Source organism: Loxodonta africana, chromosome 20 (genome assembly GCF_030014295.1).
Source record: "Loxodonta africana isolate mLoxAfr1 chromosome 20, mLoxAfr1.hap2, whole genome shotgun sequence".
Lineage (NCBI taxonomy): Eukaryota > Metazoa > Chordata > Mammalia > Proboscidea > Elephantidae > Loxodonta > Loxodonta africana.
Window position 1 is genome coordinate 56,600,974 of NC_087361.1, and position 22,157 is coordinate 56,623,130.

General features: G+C 45.8%; 1 protein-coding gene across 2 annotated transcripts; it reads right to left on the reverse strand.

Annotated features, from left to right (window-relative positions):
• Positions 1-10,223: 10,223 nt before the first annotated feature.
• ATP5PO (ATP synthase peripheral stalk subunit OSCP) lies at positions 10,224-17,555 on the reverse strand. 2 transcript variants are annotated; one of them, XM_003410294.3, is made up of 7 exons: positions 17,472-17,555; positions 16,299-16,349; positions 15,008-15,118; positions 13,448-13,577; positions 12,550-12,662; positions 10,723-10,809; positions 10,224-10,404 (listed from the first exon to the last, which is right to left on the reverse strand). In XM_003410294.3, the coding sequence occupies exons 1-7, from the start codon at positions 17,505-17,507 to the stop codon at positions 10,291-10,293; spliced, it is 642 nt and encodes a 213-aa protein (XP_003410342.1). In that variant the 5' UTR covers positions 17,508-17,555; the 3' UTR covers positions 10,224-10,290. The 2 variants fall into 2 exon arrangements, with proteins under 2 accessions (XP_003410342.1, XP_010588598.1); XM_010590296.2 differs by having other exon boundaries at positions 16,256-16,349; positions 17,472-17,544.
• Positions 17,556-22,157: the final 4,602 nt, after the last annotated feature.

A 22,157-nucleotide genomic window follows, 5' to 3' on the forward strand; every position in this document is an offset into this window, starting at 1 on the left:
AAGCCCACTGAGTAAAACTATGCTGAGAAGTGGGCTTACTTGTTCAGCCTTGAAACAATTTCAGTGTTTCGCTGATGTTCACTGAGAATTAACCAGGAGCCATGGTTTCATTTTATATAGCAGTACGCATGCAGCTCTTTCTTCTTCCAGGAACCCTGGTTTTGTACTCCTAATCACTTAAAGGAAGGCATTCTTGGGCGGCTGTGTTTCTAAAGCTATGTTCCTTTGCATTTCTCCCCTTATACCCAATCCCCTTATTTCCTCCTATTTCTGTACATAAACAGAAGGGGGCACCTAGGGCAAAGAGGGTGATGCAGGAACCAAAGAAAGGATGGTGGCTTCCCAACGTTTGTTGAGTAGCGAGCGCAGCCGGGCTACCCGCCACCACCGCTAGAGGGCGCTTTACCCGTCGGAAACCTGCGGGTCTCACTGGTGGGTCCCCAGGCGCTGGCGCCCCCTACTGCATGTCCAGGACGTTGCTTTCTGTGTAAACCAAGGAAGGAACTTGCTGGTGGTGTGTGTGGGGAGGGGAGGGCAGGAAAACTATGACCCAGAACCTGGAATATGGGTCCGGTGGACCGCGAACAGTCGCTAAGGCGAGGTCGGAGAGGGGAGGAAGTTGGCGGCGGGTGTGGGACTAGAATCCAGAGCTCCTGATATGCTAGTGAGCGTTTGCCTTTCTGTGCTGCATGGGCTGGTGCTGTGTGAAGGTTCTTAGTTGCCCAACTTTTCTGCGTCTGCTTTAGGGGGAGCCTCTCAGAGTCCACTCTCCCTGCACCTAACATGTAGTTGGAGGCTGGCCCTGAGGAGGTGGCCCTTGCCAAGAGAGCCTTACTTGGATTAGGTAACAGACTGTGCGTGGAGACTTCCACTTGGGGCGTTTCAGGTGCATTAGTGCCGAAGCTCGCTGCGCGGTGCGTGTGTGCAAGGGGCCGGGAGGTGAATAGATATGTATTGGGGGGCGGGGGGACAAGTTGACCCAACTCTCCCACAGTCCCACTCAGGCCCAGCTACATAATTCCCGGGGCCCAGTGCAAGAGGAAAACGGGGGGCTTCTTGTTTGATATTAAGGATTTCAAGACATAACAGCAGAGTATAAAACCAGCTGCGGGCCCTTCAGAGCACGGGGCCACTGTCCCGGTCGCAAGCCCATGAAGCCTGCCCTGGTCACGCTCTGTTCTTTGTTGCCCTTTTGGTTCTTGAGGCAGGTGGGGCTTAACCTTACGCCTTCTTACTTTGAAAGGCCTCCCCGGCAGGCTTCAGACAGCTGGGCAATAGACTTTCAAAACATCTGCTTTTATTTCACATTTTGTTTCGTAAAAGCACAAACAGTCCACAGGCGGCTGGGCCGGAGTCTGCGTTTGAGCAGTGACAACTTCCCGGCTGGATTCTGCCTGTGGGATCCCATCTGTGACTTTTGAGGGGGATGATGGTAAAGAGGGGAGAGAAGCCACTGTGCAAGCCGCCTGGAGTTCTAGCAGACACAGCTCCCCAGGAGGCGGCTGGCTGTGGAGCTCACTCTCCTGTGTGTACCGTGGCTTCCTCGTACACATTTCGCCACCGCTGGTCTGTCTGCGCCAACGCTTTTACAATGCCACTTGCTTTTTGCCAACCGGTCCTGTTTCCGCACACAGAGAGCAATAATCCTTACTGTGCTTCCTGGTTCTGTCTGGGATTGTATTTGCTAAGTAAAAATGTTGACAAGAAGATGAACTGAAATTGTAGATTTGTTCCCCATCGATTTGGCTGGCTCACCTTGAATGAAATAGAAAATTATCAGTTTGTTTCTATATATCATGTGGTTTTCCAAGCTACCGCAAGTTGGGAAGTGTTTTTTAAGGGCACTTAAGTGGCATTGTGTCAGCCTTCGTTTCAATGAATGAACGTTTAAATCAACATCCTTGAAACGTCATCTGCTGAATATTCAGTGTGTCAGAAAGTAGATGCTCTACGAGATCTTTGTAAGTGATGCTGATGCTGACGTTTAGACGTGCATATAAAACATACATTGCCAATAGGATCTTTGAACTGTGAGACCGACCTCCGACTTTATCAGCTGTAGCCCAGCAACTGGACATCGGCCCCCTCCTGCCCCCTCAGTAGAGCCGTGTAGGTAGAGACGTTGGCAATCACATGACTCATGTTGTATTGCCTTAGCTCTGCTAGTTCCGTACCCTCAATGTGTGTCGGTGGTCAGCATGTGTGTAAATACATCTACACAGGTGGGAAACCTGCCACAGAAGTGTCCTGTGTATGATAATCCGCTCCCAGCTTCTGGCCTTCTGCATTTTATGCTGTTTCCAGCTAAGAAAAATGCAGAATTCCACTCCATAAAGTGAAACAGTTGTGTTCTGTAAATGTTTTGTCAGGAAATTTCAGCTGTATGTTCATGGGAATGTCCATGACTAGTTGTATATATGGTATGTAAGACATGATGGTGTTAAATGTTCAATGTTGCAGAAGCTAACATGGATTCTGTAGTCAAAATATTTAACTTGTTACTGTAAAGCGTGATTTGTCATTGAGAGACTATTTTTCTGTATGCAGACAGGAGTATTTTAGGAATCTCATATAAGTGCATAAAACTATAGAAAGAAAGTTTAAAAGCCTATTCCAGGAGTAGAAAATAATTAGATTACTTCAATCTCAACCCAACTAAACTTATGGCTAAAAAAAAAAAAATCCAAGTTCCACATGATAAGAAATTCAAAGAAGCCGTTTTTTCTGCAGAGAATGTGCTTTGTCTGAATGAGATAAGTGGCTGGTGCTGTGATTAGATGAAAAGTACCCTGCAGCCATGACTCCGATGAGGCCTTGCTGTTGCACTAAGAACAGATTTAAATCGAGCACATTCTTGGAGGGTGAGTGTGTCAGGAAGGGTGAGTGAAAGGAAGAGCCGGTTTCCCACCAGATCCAGGTGCCACAGAAGCTTCCTTGGGTTCTAGAGGATGACTCAAGATCAGGGGCTGACTCAGCAGTTGCTCTAGAGAATTGGGGTCACACCCTGGCTCTTGTTCACTCTTCGCAATTCTTTTTCTGAGTAGATTCAGCATATCCCTTGTAGTGTTTGCGTTTTCAGTTCTCCTGGCGTATCTTCACCATCCTTACCTGTTCACAGCCTGGTGGCAGGAAGTTTGGAGTTTCTGGGTCAGTGAAACAGACAATAGGGCTAACAGCAGGGCTGTGCCAGCAGCCTCCCCTGTGGAGAGCCCAGGGGCAAGAGGCTTTCCCCATCTTCCCCTTCCCAGAAAAGTGTCAGAAGTCCAGGCTGCTTCTAGGGCACAGAGCTTCAGTACCGAAGCCACCAGAAACATATAGGGCCATCAGAAACATCCCTGCAGATCAGCCAGGGGACCAGTGGAGCGCCCCATCAGGTGAAACTCATGTCCAAGCCCCTGAGAGATGGATGCAGAGGTGATTTCAGGAGGCGGCAACCCCTGAAGTCCAGCCTTCCCTAGCAAGACGGAAATGATGCAGCAATGGACATAGCTGGTTCCTGGCAAGACAGGGGCATTGCCTAGTGATCACTGCCTGTGGAAAGTTCAGGGTCCACGACTCAAAAGGACATGGGGGGGGGGTGGTACGCATTAGATTTTCAACATCTCTTTCAAACCAGCTGTGTGCATCTTAATGCTGCCAGCCAACAGTCAGCTGTTTTGATAGGCCTGAAGTTGGTGAACGCTAGAGTTGAGTGACTTCCTGGATTTCAGCGGTTATAGGAAGCTGCAATTTCCGGAAGCTTCCTGGAATCTGTTCAGGTATCTGAATACTCTACCAATCACCTCGAGGAACTGTCTATGTGGTCCGTAACTGACTTTATTCCCAAAGATGGAGCAGTTTAGAGATCTCTAACTGGGCAGGCCATCCCAGGCCAGCGAGCAGAGCTGGGCAAACTCTGGTCTTCCCACTCAGAACAGGTTCTGGCCCTCCTTCCTTAGAATGCTGCATTTTAATTTCTTGGAATCGAGGTTTCCTTCCCTTCCCACTTGGCTGGGGTAGAAATAGGGCTGTAAGTGTGAATCAGTCAGCTGATCTACTGCCCTCTGGGCTCTGGCTTTTTGAAAAATTCCAAGGATAGGAAAAGCCAGGACGAAGGGCTCCTACCTAGCAGCGCTTGCAAGCCACCGCATTGAGCCTTACCTGTTTTGAAAAAGAATGTAATCAACCCTAAAATGAGAACCTTGTATTTCCAAGGATAGGTTGGTCAGTGTTGCCAGCATGTTGCTCCCCTCACAGCCCTGCCTGGGGTAGGACAAGACACCCCCTGATGGATGTCCTATTGATTGTAATATACTTCTGTTGCCAAATAATGGTACTGTTTAATTCTCCTTAAAAGGAATACAATATTGTCTGGTATGTCATGTTAACAGAGTTCTAAAAATCATTAGGCACTATTAGAAATCGTAGAATTATATATTTGTCCAAGGTTTGATGAAGCAGGGCCAAAACATTAGGTCTTTAAAAAAAGAAGAAACTGAGGTTAGTTTTTCTGTTTGAGTGTTCCTTTGGCACCTTATTATGTATGAAATGTTAAATTTTACCAATTCAGATTATGGTAACTGAGTTTTTCTCCATTAAATCAGTACAAACTGCTGTTCCTGTGTATCTCAACCGAAAAGAACAATCTCTTGAAGACAACTCTTCAGTCATTTGGACCTGTACGGTTTAAATTCAGAGTTCATGAATAAAACGAGAAAAGCCAAGCTTGTTCCCGTGGATTATTTTTGGTTCTCTCTGGTTCGCCTCTTTTCTGAGCAGACTGGAAATGGATTGCCTTGCAAATGGCGCCTCTTCCTGTGTGTACCCTTTTCACACAGGTGAGGTTGTAATAGTGCAAATAAAATTATGCAAAAGTAAACTTAAAAACAGAACCAAAAATTGAAGCTTTCAGCTCTCCTGCACCTTCTTCAGCAAATATTAGCACCAAGTAGAGACAGACTTCCCTGTACCAAGTATTTCTGAGACTGTGAGAAGTTAGATGTTTTATAAGAAACGCCCAGGGAGGGGAAGTGAGGAGGAAAAATGAAGATTACCTTAAGAAGACATCTGGAAGGGTTCCTCTGGTTTCCGTGAGGAAGTTTCTAACAGAAACAACTGCATTTTCACAACTTTGACTTTTCACCTCTGGGAGCCGTCAGCAAACGGAACACTGCATTTTATTGTATTATTTATAGCATTTTCCTCTGTTCTGGTTTTAAGGGAATTCCTTCCTATTTTATCACCGAATTATCTGAATATAAACGAGTTCTTTAAATTCACTGGTTGGGTGGGACACTAATTGAATTGTTATAGCACATTTAGAAAAAAAAAAATTGATGCTAAAGCAGTGTACCTTTGCCCCCCCTTCCCTTTTTTTGAACGAGTAGGCTCCATTTTTGATAAACATAAAAATCTTATGCTTTGGTTGTTATTTGAGGAGTTAAAGTATCATTAAAAACAAATAAAATAATAAATTACTTTCCCAAACGACACTTAGCTGTCTCATTTGACAAGGGCCCCCCTTGGGAATCACTGGTATAAAGCATATTGCATAGATGTTTTTTAGCTAAATTCAGTAGCTAGCATTATCAAAGCAATATTTTATTCTAGGGTATTTATTGTTTTTCTTGTAATTACGGAACTAATGCTTGTTAACGCAGAAAATTTGGCAAAGACATAAAATTACAAAGGAAATAAAATCACTTAACAGAGGTATTCTTCCACAGAAAAATGTTACCATTTTGCTGTCATTGCTGTGCTTTTTTCTATGTGTGTTTTAATGCCATTATTCTATAATAACAGCTAATATATATTGAGCACTGCCTATATACCAGGCATTGTTCAACTACATAATCTATATGTTAGCTCCCATTTTGTTTGATTGCCTTCTTTTAAAAACAACTATTTTCTTCCACAGCTTGATTTTTAAGGACTGCGTAGTACACATCCCGTTGTATGAAAGTATCCTGATTTATTTAAACAATTCTGAATGACTACATGTTTAATTAGGTTGTCTTAAAAATGATAGAAAAGTGAAGAGTATCACTGTACACAGATTTCTGGGTTCATCTCTGACAACCTCGTAAGGCAATATTCAAGGTATTTCATTAACTTCCTCCCATTTCTAGAATGCCTGTGTTATGCGTGCTTAACCAACAGGAAGATTGTTGAGTTTGATTTTGAAGAATTTGGGCAGTATTGCCAGTAATGAGTTCGAGGGTGTTTGGGGTTGAGCAAGGAAAAACATATGACCACAAGGTGGCAGTGTTGCCATGTACTGGGGCTGATGCATTACCAGCTTGCATGCAGGGGCAGCACCCCACACCAGGAAGCTCCCCAAAGGCAAGCCCCTGAAGGGGAACAGGGCAAGGGAATTCCCACGGAAGAGGAGAAGGGGGTAGGGGGCTTGTGTGTATCTAGGTGACATCCCTTGGTCTGAGTCAGAGAGCTCCAAAGGACAGACACAGCCAGGGGTCCTTTGACTACAGGGTTGGATCTGATTCAGGGCTAGCAGATGTTGGATGCAGTTTTCCAGGGTGTGAGAAGCATGCAAACTCGTAAGAGGCTAAAAATCTGCGTATTTTTGGCAATCTTAAAAGCAATTGGATGTATAAAAATATGAGCCTGGCATTGGTAGGCTTTTTAAACTAATGGGCATAGCCTGTTTTGATGAGGTAAACAACCTGGGGCCAATAATGGAGGCCATCTTTGGCTCATTTCTGTAACATTGTAGAAAGAGGGCCTCCCCAAAGACATCCTGTCCAAGACAGCTGCCACATGTCTGCTGACACCTTTTGCTCTGATAGTGATTTACAGAGTGTCCCTGCCCAAGTGGGCACGCTGGGGAGTCTGCAGCATTGGCTAGGTGAGAGACTGAGCTGCTGAAACAGAGACCCCAACATCCCATGGCTTCGAAAAGAAAAAGGTTTGTTTCCCCCTCATGTTAACAGCCCAGAAGTTAGCGGTCCAGGCCTGGCAGGGTGGCTCCGTCCGTGTAAGGACTTGGCGTTTCACTTGGAGGGTGGTTGCTCCAGCTCCCACCATCTAGCCAGAGGGAAGGGGAGAGAAGAGGATTGCGTCCCCGTTCCTCTTGAGGGCAAACCGGGAAGGGGTACATTCCCTCTCCTTGCCCATTTACCAGATGTTCGTTACATGATCAGGTACTGCCAAAGGAGGCTGGCTACTGTTGTCTCTAGCTGGGTGGCCACGTGCCAGGTAAAGGTTAGGTGAATGGATAGTTGGGACAGCCGCAGTCTCAGCATGCCTGGCTTCTGGGAAAGTACTCAGAGGCCCCCAAACGTTGTGTCAGCTACGTTAGCTGGTTTGTCAGGAATAAACCAGGTTGAAGCTGAGAATGACAGCTGGGAGGGCAGTGGCCACACCAGATGGAGATGCACTGGTCCCAGCACTTGGGCCACATCACTGCCCTGCAGGACTTCCTGGCTGCAGCCATCCCACCTCTGTCCAACCAGAGGTGGTCTGGGAAGGGACTCTGATTGCTGGCCAGACTCTTGAGGGAGGGTGACCAAGGAATCAGTATTCAAGACACCTGTTTTGGGGGAACTCTATGTTCTCTAGAAGAGGAGGAGAAAATGCAGAGGAAGAGCTGACCTGGGAGACTGGTTAATCGGTGAACTGTGAGCATCTTGGGGACAAAGTAGGAAGAGGCACAGGGGTTTGTTCACCTACGATTAGCTTTGTCCACTGGCTCCAGTAACAAAAGGTCAAGTGCCAGACCCACCAGCTGTCCAGTCATGTGGCCTGGGCAAATCTCTTGGGCCCCTTAATCTCTTTCCTCACTTGTAAAGTGAGGTCTGCCCCACCTGTATCACTAGGGAGTTATGAAGCTTAAATAATATGTACAAGAAATGACCTTGAAAGCTACAGAGTACCTACCATTAACCAAACCAAACCCACTGCCGTGGAGTTGATTGCGATGCATAGCAACCCTACAGGATAGAGTAGAACTGCACCCTACTGTTTCTAAGGAGCAGCTGGTAGACTCGAACTGTGACGTTTTGGTTAGCAGCCAAGCTCTTAACCACTGCGCCACCAGGGCTCCATCCTCCATTATGTCCTGTTGAGTCAGTTCCAACTCAGTGACCCTACAGGACAGAGAATTGTCCCACAGGGTTTCCAAGGAGCGGCTGGTAGATTTGAACTGCTGACCCCTTGGTTACCAGCCAAGCTCTTAACCACTGCACCACCAGGGCTCCATCCTACCATTAGGTGGTAAGTCAGCCTAAGGGCCTTTTACTAGGGAGAGACCTCTCTGGAGGAGGAACAATGGAACAAGTCATCCTACTGACCTCCTGTGATCGCTTTAAGGCTGTGTCAACTTGGCTGGGTCATAATTCCCAGTGGTTTGGCAGTTATGATGCAAGTGGACACTTGTATGATGATGTACTCACCTGCATGATGAGATCTGATATAATGTGATCACTTCCATGGTGGGATCTGCTGTGAAGAGCCAGTCACTGAAAGGGAGTTTATTTGGGGGTGTGGCCTGCATCCAATATGAAGTGGACTTTCCAGCAAGGCTCGTGGGCTTTTGCTCACACTAGATCCTACATCTGGCTCCTGTTTGTCTGACCTCCAGCTCTTGGGACTTGAGCTAGCAGTTTACCTGCCGATCTTGGCATTCATCGGTCTTCAGACCCTCTGAGCCAGGGCCCTGCTGCGTGGCTTGTCGATCTGGGGTTCAGCAGCCCCTGTGGCTACGTGAATCAGAACCTTCCAGCCTGACCCACAGACCTGGGGCACTCCAGCCTCTACAACCCCATGAGCCACTTCCTTAACATAAATATCTATACTTTACTGGTTTAGCTTCTCTAGAGAACCTAGCATAAGACACCTACTAACCTGGTCCCAACTCAGACCGATCCTACAGAACAGGGTAGAACTGCCCCACAGGGTTTCCAAGGCTGTAATCTTCACAGAAGCACACTGCATCTTTCTCCCGTGGAGCAGCTGGTGGGTCCAAACCACTGACCATGACATTAGGAACCGAGCACTTCCCCCATGCACCACTAGGTCTCCCTAACGTCCTACGAAGGACTAGGATTGGAATGCCCCCTTGAAGACATGAGATGTGGCGGGGAGTGCCAGATGGACTTGAGTGACTACATGCATCGTGGCTGTGTTAACCTATCAGCTCTTGGGGTCAGCCGGCACAGAGTTAGAGGTAGTTCAGCCAGTAACCACCACCATTTTTAGACACTGTACTAATCTCATGTCACTCACAGCTACTCCGTGAAGCGGGCGTTATCAATTCCATCTACATGCAAGAAAACCAAGGCCTGGAGAAGGGACAACACTTTGTATCTTGGACATATACCATCTTGGTGATTCCAAAACACATATTCTTAATCATGATGACTAATGTTTCCCAGTTACTGAAGGTGCAGAAGCCTTAAATTTATACATCTTTCTGGTGGTGTGCAGACAGCGAACGTTGCAGCGCCTGGTCCATGATGGGTACAGTAAATGTGGACGGATTCTGTGCAGAGGTCCTTACCCTCCACTTGAGTCCTCTGCAGTCAGTCCGGCAGGGAGAGAGGGTTACTACACTCGCTGTGGCTGTAAAGGCACAAGTCTAGTCCTGGAGCAGCAGACAGTTTATAATCTGAAGTGCACTGAGGTCACACTCACTGGTAATCATCACAGAAGAACCTCTGCAGGAAATTCCAGGGTAACTCATAATCATCACGGAAGTAAAAAGGTTTATTCTCTGGGTGTGGCTCCCAGCCTGCGGAAAGAGTGCTCTGGTCATCACATCTGTGGTCCCCGGGCCTACTGGTTGGCTGACAAAGCCTTAGAGAACGGTCATGACCAAGGGCATGAAACCACCGCCAACGTCTGGCCAGCCTGGGTTCTGGGGGCTCAGGAACTGCTTTCAGTGCCTCTGACTAGAGATGGGGACCAAGAGCTGAAGCTGAAAGGTAATGACCTGTCTGGCTCCTTGTTCCCTGTGCTCCACCTGCAGCCTGAGGCCCTCTCCAGGCTCTGGGCTGAGGCCAAGGGAGAAGGTAAGACACAATGAGCACTCACAGTGCCTGGAATATGAAGAGACCTCGACAAGCACCACTCCTCCTAACAGTCACAAACGTCCATCACTTCCTAGTAAGAATCACAAAAACCAAATTCTCCAGCCAGAAGGGATGTGTAATCTTTAGACGAGGGGGATACTAAAAGAAAGGTATGGGGGCCACTGCACTTCTACTCTAAAAACAATAAACTTAATATGGTCTGTTCAGGAAGCATTTTATTGATGCTCCAAGTTCAAGAATCTTCACTGATAGAAAATCACTTTTACACAGTCTCCAGCATAACCCTCTTCAGCTTCTCAATCTTGGATTTTGCAGACATATCAACATATCTCTCGCCAATACGGACAATCATTCCGCCCATGATTGATGGATCCGTCTAGGAAAGAAAACAGTGTAAAAATGCACTGGTGTTTTCTGACCAATCACACAAAAGACGACAAAGTGCTCTGAAAAGTCTAAAAGTGCTACACAATGTAAAACATGGTAATTATACCTAAAAAAGGGCAGACGTGAAAACTATGAATGGAATCAAGCAATCATCTAAATAATGAATATATAATTTTTATTCCTATAAAATAAATACGCTAGAGGCAAATCAATATACATCAGATCTAAATTCTCACTAGTACTTTCTACAGCCACCTTAAGTTTCAAATAACCCAAAGCAGCATACCATAAACAATGAAAAACCTACCTTAACCTCCAATTTCAACACCTGGCCTTGTCTTAGGAAGCTGTTCAGGACGGTTTTTAATTCAGAAAGAGAGGTGTTGTCTAAGGGCTGAAAGAGGACAAAACCATTTAGGTAAAAAGCAAAACAGAAACTTTCCAGTAAAGAGAAAGGAAAAAATGCCCAAGACAGGCCTGGTGAGGCCTGCGTTAAACCCGTGGGGCTCTTCGCAGAGGCATACTGCCATACCAAGGAAAGCGCTCCCACGAGGAGGCCCCGTCACACGACAACACTAAGGTGCCCGGAGCTCACGTGTGCCACTGCGGTCACTCCACAAACACCACTCCCAGCCCATCTCTGCTCCGTGGCAGCTGCAGTGCAACTTGGAAATGATCAATAGGGAAAACCCTGAAGTTCATACTGCCTGAGGATACAGACTCAGCAACACAGGAGACAGGCTACCCCTCTGGGCAGTCCCCCTGGTCACGGCTCTGAGCCAAGGACTTCCTTTGACAAGAAGCTACCGTTTAAATTGATTCTGCCACGTCTATCAGCCGCTTGTCTCACCAGCTCCAATTCCCTGGAGCTCTTCTAGCACGTTACTCCCTCTACCTCCCTGAGAACCTGGGGAGCTGGCCTGCTCCTGATGGCAGCACCGTCAACTGCTGGTAGGCAGCACGCGCCCACTGAACATCCAGACTGCATTCCCTCCTCTGTCCGACTCTTACTTGATTAGGTGAGACCATGAAAAAGGTGGGTAAAGGACAGGCCTTTTATCTATCACAAATCCTACCTCCCACCCCTCGTCCAAGAGTCCGAAGAGCTCACAAAAAATCCTTACATCCTTGTAAAGATCTAACAATCGCTTTCCTGGTGGGGTGGTGGCGATAGGTCTACCAGTGTTCAATCAAAACGTTATCTGCTGAGACTCCGAGGTCAGAGACCTCAGAAGTAGTTCTTCCATTTCAACATGTCGCAGGCACTAGATGTGTGGTAGGCATTTTACACGCACCGTCTGCTTTAATCCAGACAACCTCACAAGGCAGGTGGTTAGTATTTCCATTTTATGTAAGAAGAAACGGAGGTTCAGAGTGATTAAGAAACTTGCCCAAGGTCTCACCACCAAGTGAGGGCCAGCGTCCATATCTGAAATCAGCCTATGCCCTAATCATTCATCATGATATAGTAATTTTTTGAAACCAGCACAAAGTTATTTAACCAGGAACCTCGACATTAGTAATAAAAAAATCCTGTCCTTGTACTAACTGAAGAACGAGCCACGCCACGGTCGGCCACAGTGATGTGACCGCATGGGTGGTGAGTGCCTCACCTGTGCTACACCATCAGGGTCGCCAGTGCAGCCACGGTGGGCTGGCTCCTGGGGAATTCTGAGCGTGATAACATGCATATGAAAGCTGGACAATGAATAAGGAAGACTGAAGAACTGACACCTTTGAATTATGGTGCCAGCGAAGAATATTGAACAAACCGTGGACGGCCAGAAGGAACAAGTCTGTCTTGTGGTATTTACAAAACAATGTGGTAGTTACAAAACAACTCAGACCTGTAAGGAGCAGAAGCCGCTATCTTCCAACACATCTGAATGTTCTTTATAGTTTTAAGTCTACAGTCCTTATGAATAATCACGGGTTACGGGAGCATTAATACATACACTGGGCCTTCAGGAGCAGAGGGTTCACAGAAGCTGGTGTAAGAATGACACAAACCTCCCAAATGACCACAGCTGCCTATCCAACTTCCTAGGTTTTTTGCCTATTTTTCCTCCTTTCTTTTCACACGATGTGATGCACGTTACGTCAAGGCAAACACAGCAGCAAAACTCGTACTTACAGATGCGGTGGTAACTGTGCAAGGAATTTCTCCACGGTGGACACTCATGATGGTCGAGAATGCAGAAATGACTGCCGGGGTACTGTTCAAGCGGCCGTTCTCAGCAAGCAAATCTGGGAGAGTGAAGGCCTCTCAGGAACACAGAACTTCCCTGAACAGGTTATTCCTGAGCAAGGACATTCCTTCTAAAAGCTAGCTTAGATTTGTGCCCTCGGAACACTAACGTCCTTTAAAAATGTGAATGGAGAAAAAATACAACTTGTTATTTAAAAAGCACAGCTGGGGTTTAAAATGTGGCACTGACAAACATTTAAGCTAGTGACCACACAGATCTGCAACGGACTGTACTCATTAGCAATCTGATTTCCACATTTCTGTCACAGATTCCAATGTTTGGCTGCCAATCCCTAGATGAACACACTGTCTACATTCAAAGATGATGGCGCGAACATGCTTCCTTTGGAACTGGTGTTTTGAATTGTGGAGATCTGAAAAGCAACCCAAATGTTCCTGTTTGCTCTTCTACCAAAGGATGCAAGTGTCTTCAGGGCCAGAGGGGCGGCCACTGGCCACAAAACATTTTCCTGGTATCAATCCCACTGGTCTCCTATGTGGGTCAAAACTACTGACTAGGCAATTAAAACATTCTGGCATCCTTTAGACAGAGCCCCTCAAGCTTTAATGTAGAAAACATCTACTTGGGGGTCTAGGTAAGATGCAGGGTCTGGTTTAGCAGGTTTAGAGTTAAGATGCAGGGTCTGGCTTAGCAGGCTGGGTGGGTCCTGAGAGTCTTCAATTCTAACAAGTGCCCAGGTGACACGGCTGCTTCTAGTTCATGGACCACATTTCGACCAGCAAAGCTTTAAGAGGCTCCAAATAAAAAAGTTCTGGCACTTACTGATCAGGTTGGACGTGAGGGGAGAAAACCTCTCTTTTGCTGTGATGTCATTTAGGCTTTTAACTTTAATGGAACGCTTCACATGGGGATTCAGAAGAGCAAGAGCCACTTTGGGGTCCTTCAGAAGTTGCTAAAAGTACCAAAAAAGCATTTCTTAAACTCTTTAGAGCATAGATACATACATACGCCTAGAGCCATATACATACTTGCTATGAATCATGTATCTCATTAATTAAATTAGCACATGCTAGCACAAATAATTTTTTCTACCTTTAAGAATACATTGTACCATTTTATATAATATAAATCAGATTTTGGAAAAAAAATTAAAGACATGTTATGAAGTTCTTCAATTTCTGGTTTTCAAGAAAGCTTATGGAAAACAAAGTGGCCAAAAGACTGAATTCACTCCTCGGCCATTCCCTTGGAGATGGGCCTCTCTGTCCCAGGCGGACCCTCTAATTCTGTTCGGCCTCATGCACAGCTCAAGAAGTACTAATTCAGCCCTAGGAGACACCAGAGACATACCTCTGGCATTTCCAGTGTGGCCTCAACGAGCCAGGAGTCCCTAGATGATGCAGTTAATCACTAGCTGAGAGGCTGGAGGTTTGAAACCACCCACAAGCACCTTGGAAGACAGGCCTGGCAATTTGCTCCTAAAAGGTCACAGCCTTGAAAACCCTATGGAGCAGTTCTGCTCTGCACACATGGGGCTGCCATCAGTCGGAACTGATGAGATGGCAACTAACAACGGCAGCAGCAGCTGCAGCTTGAGGAGGCGGGGAGACAGACGAAAACTGGGTGCGCGAACACCACGGGCAAGGCCACTCTGTCTCCATTTTGTTAAGTCATGGATGTGGGGATATTTCCAGCACTGTGCTGCTCCTGCTATCAGGCCAGAGTTCCAGTTCCACCTGGGTCCCTTTCGGGTGCACACATCTACCACTGGTTTAACTGTTCTGCTAGCACCTTCCCCCAGGCGCCCTCCAGAATCCTGTCTCTGACCTGTGACAGTAAGGTAACAGGCTACGTGTCACACACTGCAGGACACAACAGACTTTTATACGTACTTTTAAAAACTGTCTTCTGAAATGTAATTTTCCTGAAATTACCATGTTATGTTTTGATTTTATGTTTCTATTTGGAAACCCTGGTGGCATAGTGGTTAAGTGCTACAGCTGCTTACCAAGAGGTCAACAGTTTGAATCCTCCAGGTGCTCCATGGAAACTATGGGGCAGTTCTACTCTGTCCTACAGGGTTGCTATGAGTTGGAATCAACTCGACAGCAGTGGGTAGGTGGGTATCTCTTATCTGCAATCTTGGTTCCTAATACTAATATCCTTATACGTATTTGTTCTTTTAATAGGTACATAATAGTTTCAGAATAATAATATCTAGTATCTAACACTAACAGGTTCACAGAAAATAGCTTAAGGTTTTTTTCCAGTTTTTTCCCCTCCTTAGGGCATAACTCTTTAGGCATGCATATTCAAGTAACTAAAAGAAAAAAATATACACAAATGGCAACTTAATACGAAATGAACAAGAAAGCTACTTACTGCCACTCTCAACAACTCCTTTTCTACTTGATCCAGTTTCTTCTGTTTCGATGCAGCAGAATAGAGAGCAGTGGCATAGCGACCTTCAACACCATGGATCTGAACCGGCGGCTGTAAAACAAGGGGAGAGGAGAGGAAGAAGGAACAAGGGAAACCAGTAAAGACAATAGTACCCTGTCCACAAAAGAATCAGAGGTTTATAACTTTCAACCTAACACTTTTCAGCACAGAGCAGTTTAAGTGTGTGCTAAACTGCAATTCTCAAACAAATCAGGGGCGCTTCCTTGGCCAGACGACTCAGGCTTTAAACCCCCAACTCTGCATCTGTAACATGAGGGCTTTAGAAGACGTGGTGTCTGAAGTCCCTTCCAGCTCCAACTTGCAACAATTCAATTACCTTAACTTTGAGACTTCCTTATGCTTCCTCTGTACTCGGTTAACAATTAAGCTCCACGTATGAGAGGTTTTCAACATTGATAGAAGGCAGTTCCGAACATGTTAGAGCCAGGAAAACGGTTGTTTATGAAATATATAACAGCCTACTTTTCTACATTTAATAGTAACACTATAAATCTCCCCTTATAGAGCCTCCCCATCAATGTTCAGTTTAACGGAGCCCTTTAAATTTACTTAGTGCCTAATGCTTGAATTATTTTTCACAATAAATTACAGGCTTTTTTTCTACATACTACCACCGACGTACGACTGCATAAGCCTAATGGCGCTGTGTGGTTGGAGCCCTGGTGGCACAGTGGTTAAGAGCTCGGCTGCTAACCAAAATGTCAGCAGTTTAAATCCACCAGCTGCTCCTTGGAAACCCTATGGGGCAGTTCTACTTTGTCCTACAGGGTTGCTATGAGTCAGAATTGATTCAATGACAACGGGTTCAGCGTTTTGATTTTTTTGGCTGTATGACTGTAGTGGAAACAGCTCAGGCGTTGAATAAGGAACACAGTTTCAGAAGCAGCTCTAAGACCAAGCTGAGTCGCCTCGGGCAACTTTTCCTACAACTTCAGTTCTCAGTTTGCCCTTCTACAAAATGGGAATAACAGTTACTCCCCATCACTGCATGAGAACTGAATAAGCTCTCCTATTTAAAGGTCCTGCAGGGGCCTGTCACATAGCAGGCCCTCAACATCATTGCCATCCCATGCACATCATCATCACTTTTGGGGAACCCCAAACCATGAAGAAAAAGTTTGAACGGTAACTGCACAGTAAGTTCATGCCCTTAACTGTTTGACTCACTTTCATCTGCTTTCCAACTGCAACAGAACAGAAATTAACATACCCTCACAAGCTTGGCAAATGGCCTGGCCACAGATGTACTGAAGTACCGCACCTTCAAAACAATCAAGGAAAACAGACCAAATGAGATTGCTTAAAGGACTTCTACACTTAACCCAATAATAAAAATTTTAAATATGACTTTTAAATGATTAGCTTTTGATGTTTCTTTGTACCATCATATAGATTACATGAGGGTGAGCCGCTCTTTATTACCTAGGAGTCAATTTCCCCAGTGAGAACCACCAAGTTGTTTGGGAAACCATCTTCTCACTAACTTCCCAGTTTGCTGGGAATGGGCTGAGGTCAGCACACCGCATGAGGGAGAAAACACAAATTTTGATGAACTGCAAGTTTAAAAAAATTTTTTTTAAACAAGATTTTTGGTATTTCCATAACTACACTCTTGACCAGGATTTTAATAAAATTGGGAGGATTCCAGTCACGATTTGCAAGAGATGTACCTTTTTGGGGATCCAAATATCTCAAAATAAAAATTCTTCGAGTATTGCCGCAAACCGAGTTTGATCTGAGAACAGGCTCTAGTTCCCAGGGAGGGCAGCTTGTCTACTAAAGGACAGAGTTGGAATCCAGCTTAAGAATGAGCGCCTGCAAGGGCAGTCACCTTCAACGCTACGAAAAAATCAAGTAATCTGTCACGATATATAAAACATCATGGCGAAATATAGTATAAAATGCAGAAATTTTTTCCAAATCGATCTTCTCCGTGGCTCTGAGGGTTCGAATCTCAACTCTACCACCTACTGGTTAAGCAAAGCTTTTCTGTCTCCCTGTTTTTATAAAATCGTGCGATGTGCTTTGCAAATACTCCTTAGCATTGCTAGCTACCCGACAATTCGGCCACAACAAAGGAAGATGATGATTTTGGGATGGGCCCTTTCTTCGGAGTCCAGGGAGGCCCGGCCACCCTCTTCTGACCCCTCAAGCCAACTGCTCCCCGTGGCTGTGGTCGGAGGACGCCAAGGTCACGGCGCCCACCGCCCCGCGGCGTCCCGGGGGGGAAAAAGGCGCCCGAGCCGTTCCCACTGCCGGACCCCAAGACCTTGAGCCGCCACCATGCTTCCCAGCCGGGGCCTCACACTCTGGCGCTGAGGGTGTGGCAGTGATCTCCCCCTCAGGGATCCTCCCGCTCGCCTTGGGACCTCCATTCCCTCACCTGGCGAGTGAGCCCGGTCACCGCTGGGCCGGCCATCTTTCCCCGGGCGGCTGTAGGTCAAAGCCGAACCAGAACCCGGAAGGTCGCGAGGCGCATGCGCGCGTCGGCGTGTGCTCTCGGCCCCCTGGGAAATGTAGGCGCGGCTGGCCAGGCCGCATGCGCAGTGCCCTCCCTCAGCTGGGAGTTGTAGTTCTCAGAAGCCAGTGGCCAGGGCTGGACCGGAGGGCTGGAGGTGGGGCTAGTGACCTCAGACAGCACCTGCAAATGAAAATTATTGACTTACTTACCAAGTGGCTCTTTCTGTAGAACAGATTTACTGTCTCAGTTTTTAAAATTTACATTTAGATAAATACAGTGGCATTTGTTCCATTTTACACTCATCACCCGCATCTTTGTGGCGCAGTGGTTAAGTGTTTGGCTGCAAACCCAAAGGTCAGCAGTTTGAATCCAACACCTGCTCCTTGGAAACCCTATGCGGCAGTCCTACTCTGCCCTGTAGGGTCGCTATGAGTCAGGATTGACTCCACGACATTGATTTTTCCCCCCTTTCATTCCCGAAGAGTGTATCAAGTGCTAGGAGCACTCGCAGCTCGCCTGGGCTTTGCACTTGGGCCCTGCACCTGGGCCACTACTGCCCTCTCCACCCTCCCTTCCCCCATCTCACCTGGGTGTAGCCCTCACCTGTTCGTCTGTGAGGGCATGTGCGTTTCTACTTCCTAAATTCGTGATTCTGGGTAGGGTAGGGTGATTTATCCGAGAACCGGATCTAAAATAGGAAAACTGAGGTTTAAACAAATGTGGCATTGAAACTGAGAACCCGACACTAGCCTTGGACACGGTCTCCACCTTCATAAAACAACGTATCTTCGACCCATTTCTCCCTAAATGGAGTGTACTCTAACTTTTCCTTCAGAAGAGAAGACAGTCGGGTCACGGGACACAGGCTGGGGTTCTCTGGTTGTAAGAATGGTGTTGCTATGGGTCAGAATTGATTCCACAGCAACGGGTTCGGTTTTCGGTTTTTATAGTCAATTAAAAAAAATTGTGCCCAAATTATGATAGGAAACTGAAAACAAAACCAAAGTCATTGCCGTCGAGTCAATTCCGACTCATAGGGACCCTATAGGACAGAGTAGAACTGCCCCATAGGGTTTCCATGGAGCACCTGGTAGATTCTGGCAGCGGTAGCTCTTAACCACTCTGCCACCAGGGTTTCCATGAAAGGAACACAGATTAATTAATTTACTCTTTTAGAGTAGTTTTCAGATCACTACAGAAAACTTATAAAAATGCAGAAAAGTAGAAAGAACATAATTGCCCTTTTTTCTACCACACAGAGGCAGCCTTCGTCTATATTTTGGTTTGCTAATATACACGTATATTTTTTTGCAGTGTTGTGTAGTGGGTAAGAGCCCAGGTACTGTAAGCTGAACTGCCCAGCCTTGAATCCCAGCCTACTTGTGAACTTGTCCAAATTATATAACTTCCATGTGCTTAGTTTTATCTATAAAATGCATATTACAATGATACCTACCTTATAAATTGTTAGGAAAAATAAATTAATATATGTAAATACTTAGAACAATTGCCTGACAGAGTGGCATTAAATAATGTTAGTTCTTTATTTTGTATTTGTTTTTATTATACATAGATATATTTATAATTTGCATACAATTTAGAATCTTGTGTACCGATGCTTATAATGCAATCAATATAAGCATGTTTTCAAGCTATAAAATTTTTGTAAGCATTTTAATGGCTATAGGATAATTTATCAAGTAGATATTTTGTAATTCAATCATTCCATGATTTTCTTTTAGCATAATCCCAATGGTTTACAATTTTTAAAAAGCCGTTTTAAACAATACTTCATTTAGCTTGGACATCTTTAGACACAAACTTTTTCTGCTTCATATTCAGGATACTTTCTAGAACTGGCACTTTGAAGCCTTTGATACATGAGGCCAAGCTGCTTTTCAGAAGTTTTTTTTTTTTAACCAATTTATACATTCACTAGCAATGAACGAAAATTCCCGTTTCACTCCAATCTGCAAACTCTTTTCAAACATCACTGCCCATCTGCCAGCTTGTTGTACTGGTGGCTTGCATGTTGTTATGATGCTGAAAGCTATGCTACCAGTATTTCAAATACCAGCAAAGTCACCCAGGTTTCAGTGGAGTTTTCAGACTAAGACAGACTAGGAGGAAAGAACTGGTGATCTACTTCCAAAAATTAGCTAGTGAAAACCCTACAGATCACAACAGAACATTGTCTGATATAGTGCTGGAAGATGAGCCTCTTAGGTTGGAAGGCACTCAAAACATATGGTGGCCTCAGCAACAGACTTGAGCATACCAATTTTGAAGATGGCGCAGAACTGGGCAACATTTCATTCTGTCGTACATGGAGTTGCCATGAGTAGGAACCTACCTGATGGCAATTGACAACAAGAACATTTTCAAATAAGTCTAATGGAAAGTGTATTCATTAGCCAACATTTTACTGAGCAGCTACTATATGGAGCCCTGGTGATGGACTGGTTAAGTGCTCAACTGCTAACCAGAAAATGTTGGCAGTTAGAATCCACCAGCCACTTGTTGGAAACTCTAGGGGGGGCAGTTCCACTCTGTCCGATAGGGTCACTATGAGTCGGAATCGACGACAGCAACAGGTTTTTTTTTTTTGATACTATATACAAGCAGCTGTTTTATGTCCTGGAGGTATGACAGGGTGCAAGATAGACAAAGTGCTGGCCTTCACAGACCTTACAATCTATGTAAAACCAAACCACAAATCCCAGCGTCCTGAAGTGTACGTGTTAATAGATATAATGCAAACCAAAAGTCTTTTAGGGTCAAATACATTTGGGAAACTCTGTAGACTTTCTGTTAAGGAGCACTGGCGGCACGGTGGTGCTCTGCTGGTGCAGTGGTTAAGGGCTCAGGCTGCTCACCAAAAGGTCAGCAATTCGAATCCACCAGCAGCTTGTTGGAAACTCTATGGGGGCAGTTCTGTTCTGTCCTATAGGGTTGCTATGAGTCGGAATTCACTCGACAGCAGTAAGTTAGTGGCACAGTGGTTAATCACTTGGCTGCTAACCAAAAGGTTAGCAGTTCAAACCCATCAGCTGCTCCATGGGAGAAAGATGAGGCAGTCTGCTTCTGTGCAGAGTGCAGCCTTGGGAGCCCTGTGGGACAGTTCTACCCTGTCCTACGAGTTAGAATTAACACAGTGGCAATGGGTAGGCTTTCTACCGTGTTGACAATGATAACCAAATTGTAAGCTCTTGTTGCAGCAGGGTAATGCGTATTTGTTGCAGTAAGGTAATACAAACAGGTAAATGCATATTTCTTTTGTATTTACCCCATCCCACTCCTGTCCCTCGTACACTGTCCAAATAGCAGTTGTTTGAGTTTTAGGGTTTTTTAAGTGGTTGCACATCCATGGTTTCGTTTTTATTTTCAGTCTCAGAATAACTCCGAGGTGTAGGTAGGCCTGATATCCCCATTCATTTAGGAAATGGCAAAATTGGGTCTCAAACCCAGGCCACCTGTCATGGATTGAATTATGTCCCCCTCCAAAATATGTGTATCAATTTGGCTGGGCTATGATTTCCAGCATTGTGTGGTTGTCTTCCATTTTGTGATTGTAATTTTATGTAAAAGGATTGGGGTGGGACTGTAACACCACCCTTACTCAGGTCACCTCCCTGATCCAGTGTAAAGGGAGTTTCCCTGGGGTGTGGCCTGCACCACCTTTTATCTCTCAAAAGATAAAAGGAAAGGGAAGCAAGCAGAGAGTTGGGGTGCTCATACCACCAAGAAAGCAGCACCAGGAGCAGACTGTGTCCTTTGGACCCAGGGTCCCTGCACCTGAGAAGCTCCTTGACCATGGGAAGATTGAGGGCAAGGACCATCTTCCAGAGCCAACAGAGAGAGAAAGCCTTCCCCTGGAGCCCACACTTTGAATTTGAACTTTTAGCCTACTTTACCGTGAGGAAATAAATTTCTTTTTGTTAAAGCTGTCTGCTTGTGGTATTTCTGTTACAGCAACACTAGATGACTAAGACAGCCCCCAACCAAGTCCAGTCTCTTTCCATTGCCCTGGTTAAATGAATCAGTGGATCAGTCAGAATGTATTTCTGGGCGTGGGACTTTGATGCCAGTGTGTACTGCTGACGTCTTGCTCCTCCAATCCAACCTCCCTTCTGCTTGCTCTCGGACTCCTGATGGCAGCTGCTGAAATCCCATCACGGGCAAATCCAAGCAATGTCAGGCCAGGGCCCCAAATGCCAGCTACTTCCCAGCCATGTAACTGCCATGCCTTCTTCTGTGAAAGAAGAGAGAATGTGGAAACGAAGACTTTTGTCCCAAATCATTGTTAGTTGTCATTGAGTCAATTCCGACTCATGGCAACCCCTTGTGCACAGAGCTGAGCTGTGCTCCCTAGGGTTTTCAAGGCTGTGACCTTCGGGAACCAGATTACCATGACTGTCCTCAGAGGTGCCTCAGGGAGGGTTTGAACCACCAACATTTCAGCAGGTGGTTGAGAACCTAAGCATTTGCACCAGCCAGGGACGCCTTTGTCATATTCCATTGCCGTTGAGTCTATTCCAAATCATAGCAACCCTATAGGACAGAGTAGATTTCCAGGGAGCGGCTGGTGGATTTGAATGGCCAGCCTTT

What these genes read in the sequence shown, in the direction of transcription:
- ATP5PO (XM_003410294.3), bottom strand. Translation starts at nt 17,507, where the DNA reads ATGGCCGGCCCAGCGGTGACCGGGCTCACTCGCCAG. An exon ending in CATTTGCCAAGCTTGTGAGG is followed by an intron (nt 15,119 to 16,298) that starts GTATGTTAATTT and finishes CTTGTTTTACAG; the next exon opens with CCGCCGGTTCAGATCCATGG. An exon ending in TGTTGAAATTGGAGGTTAAG is followed by an intron (nt 10,405 to 10,722) that starts GTAGGTTTTTCA and finishes TTTCTTTCCTAG; the next exon opens with ACGGATCCATCAATCATGGG.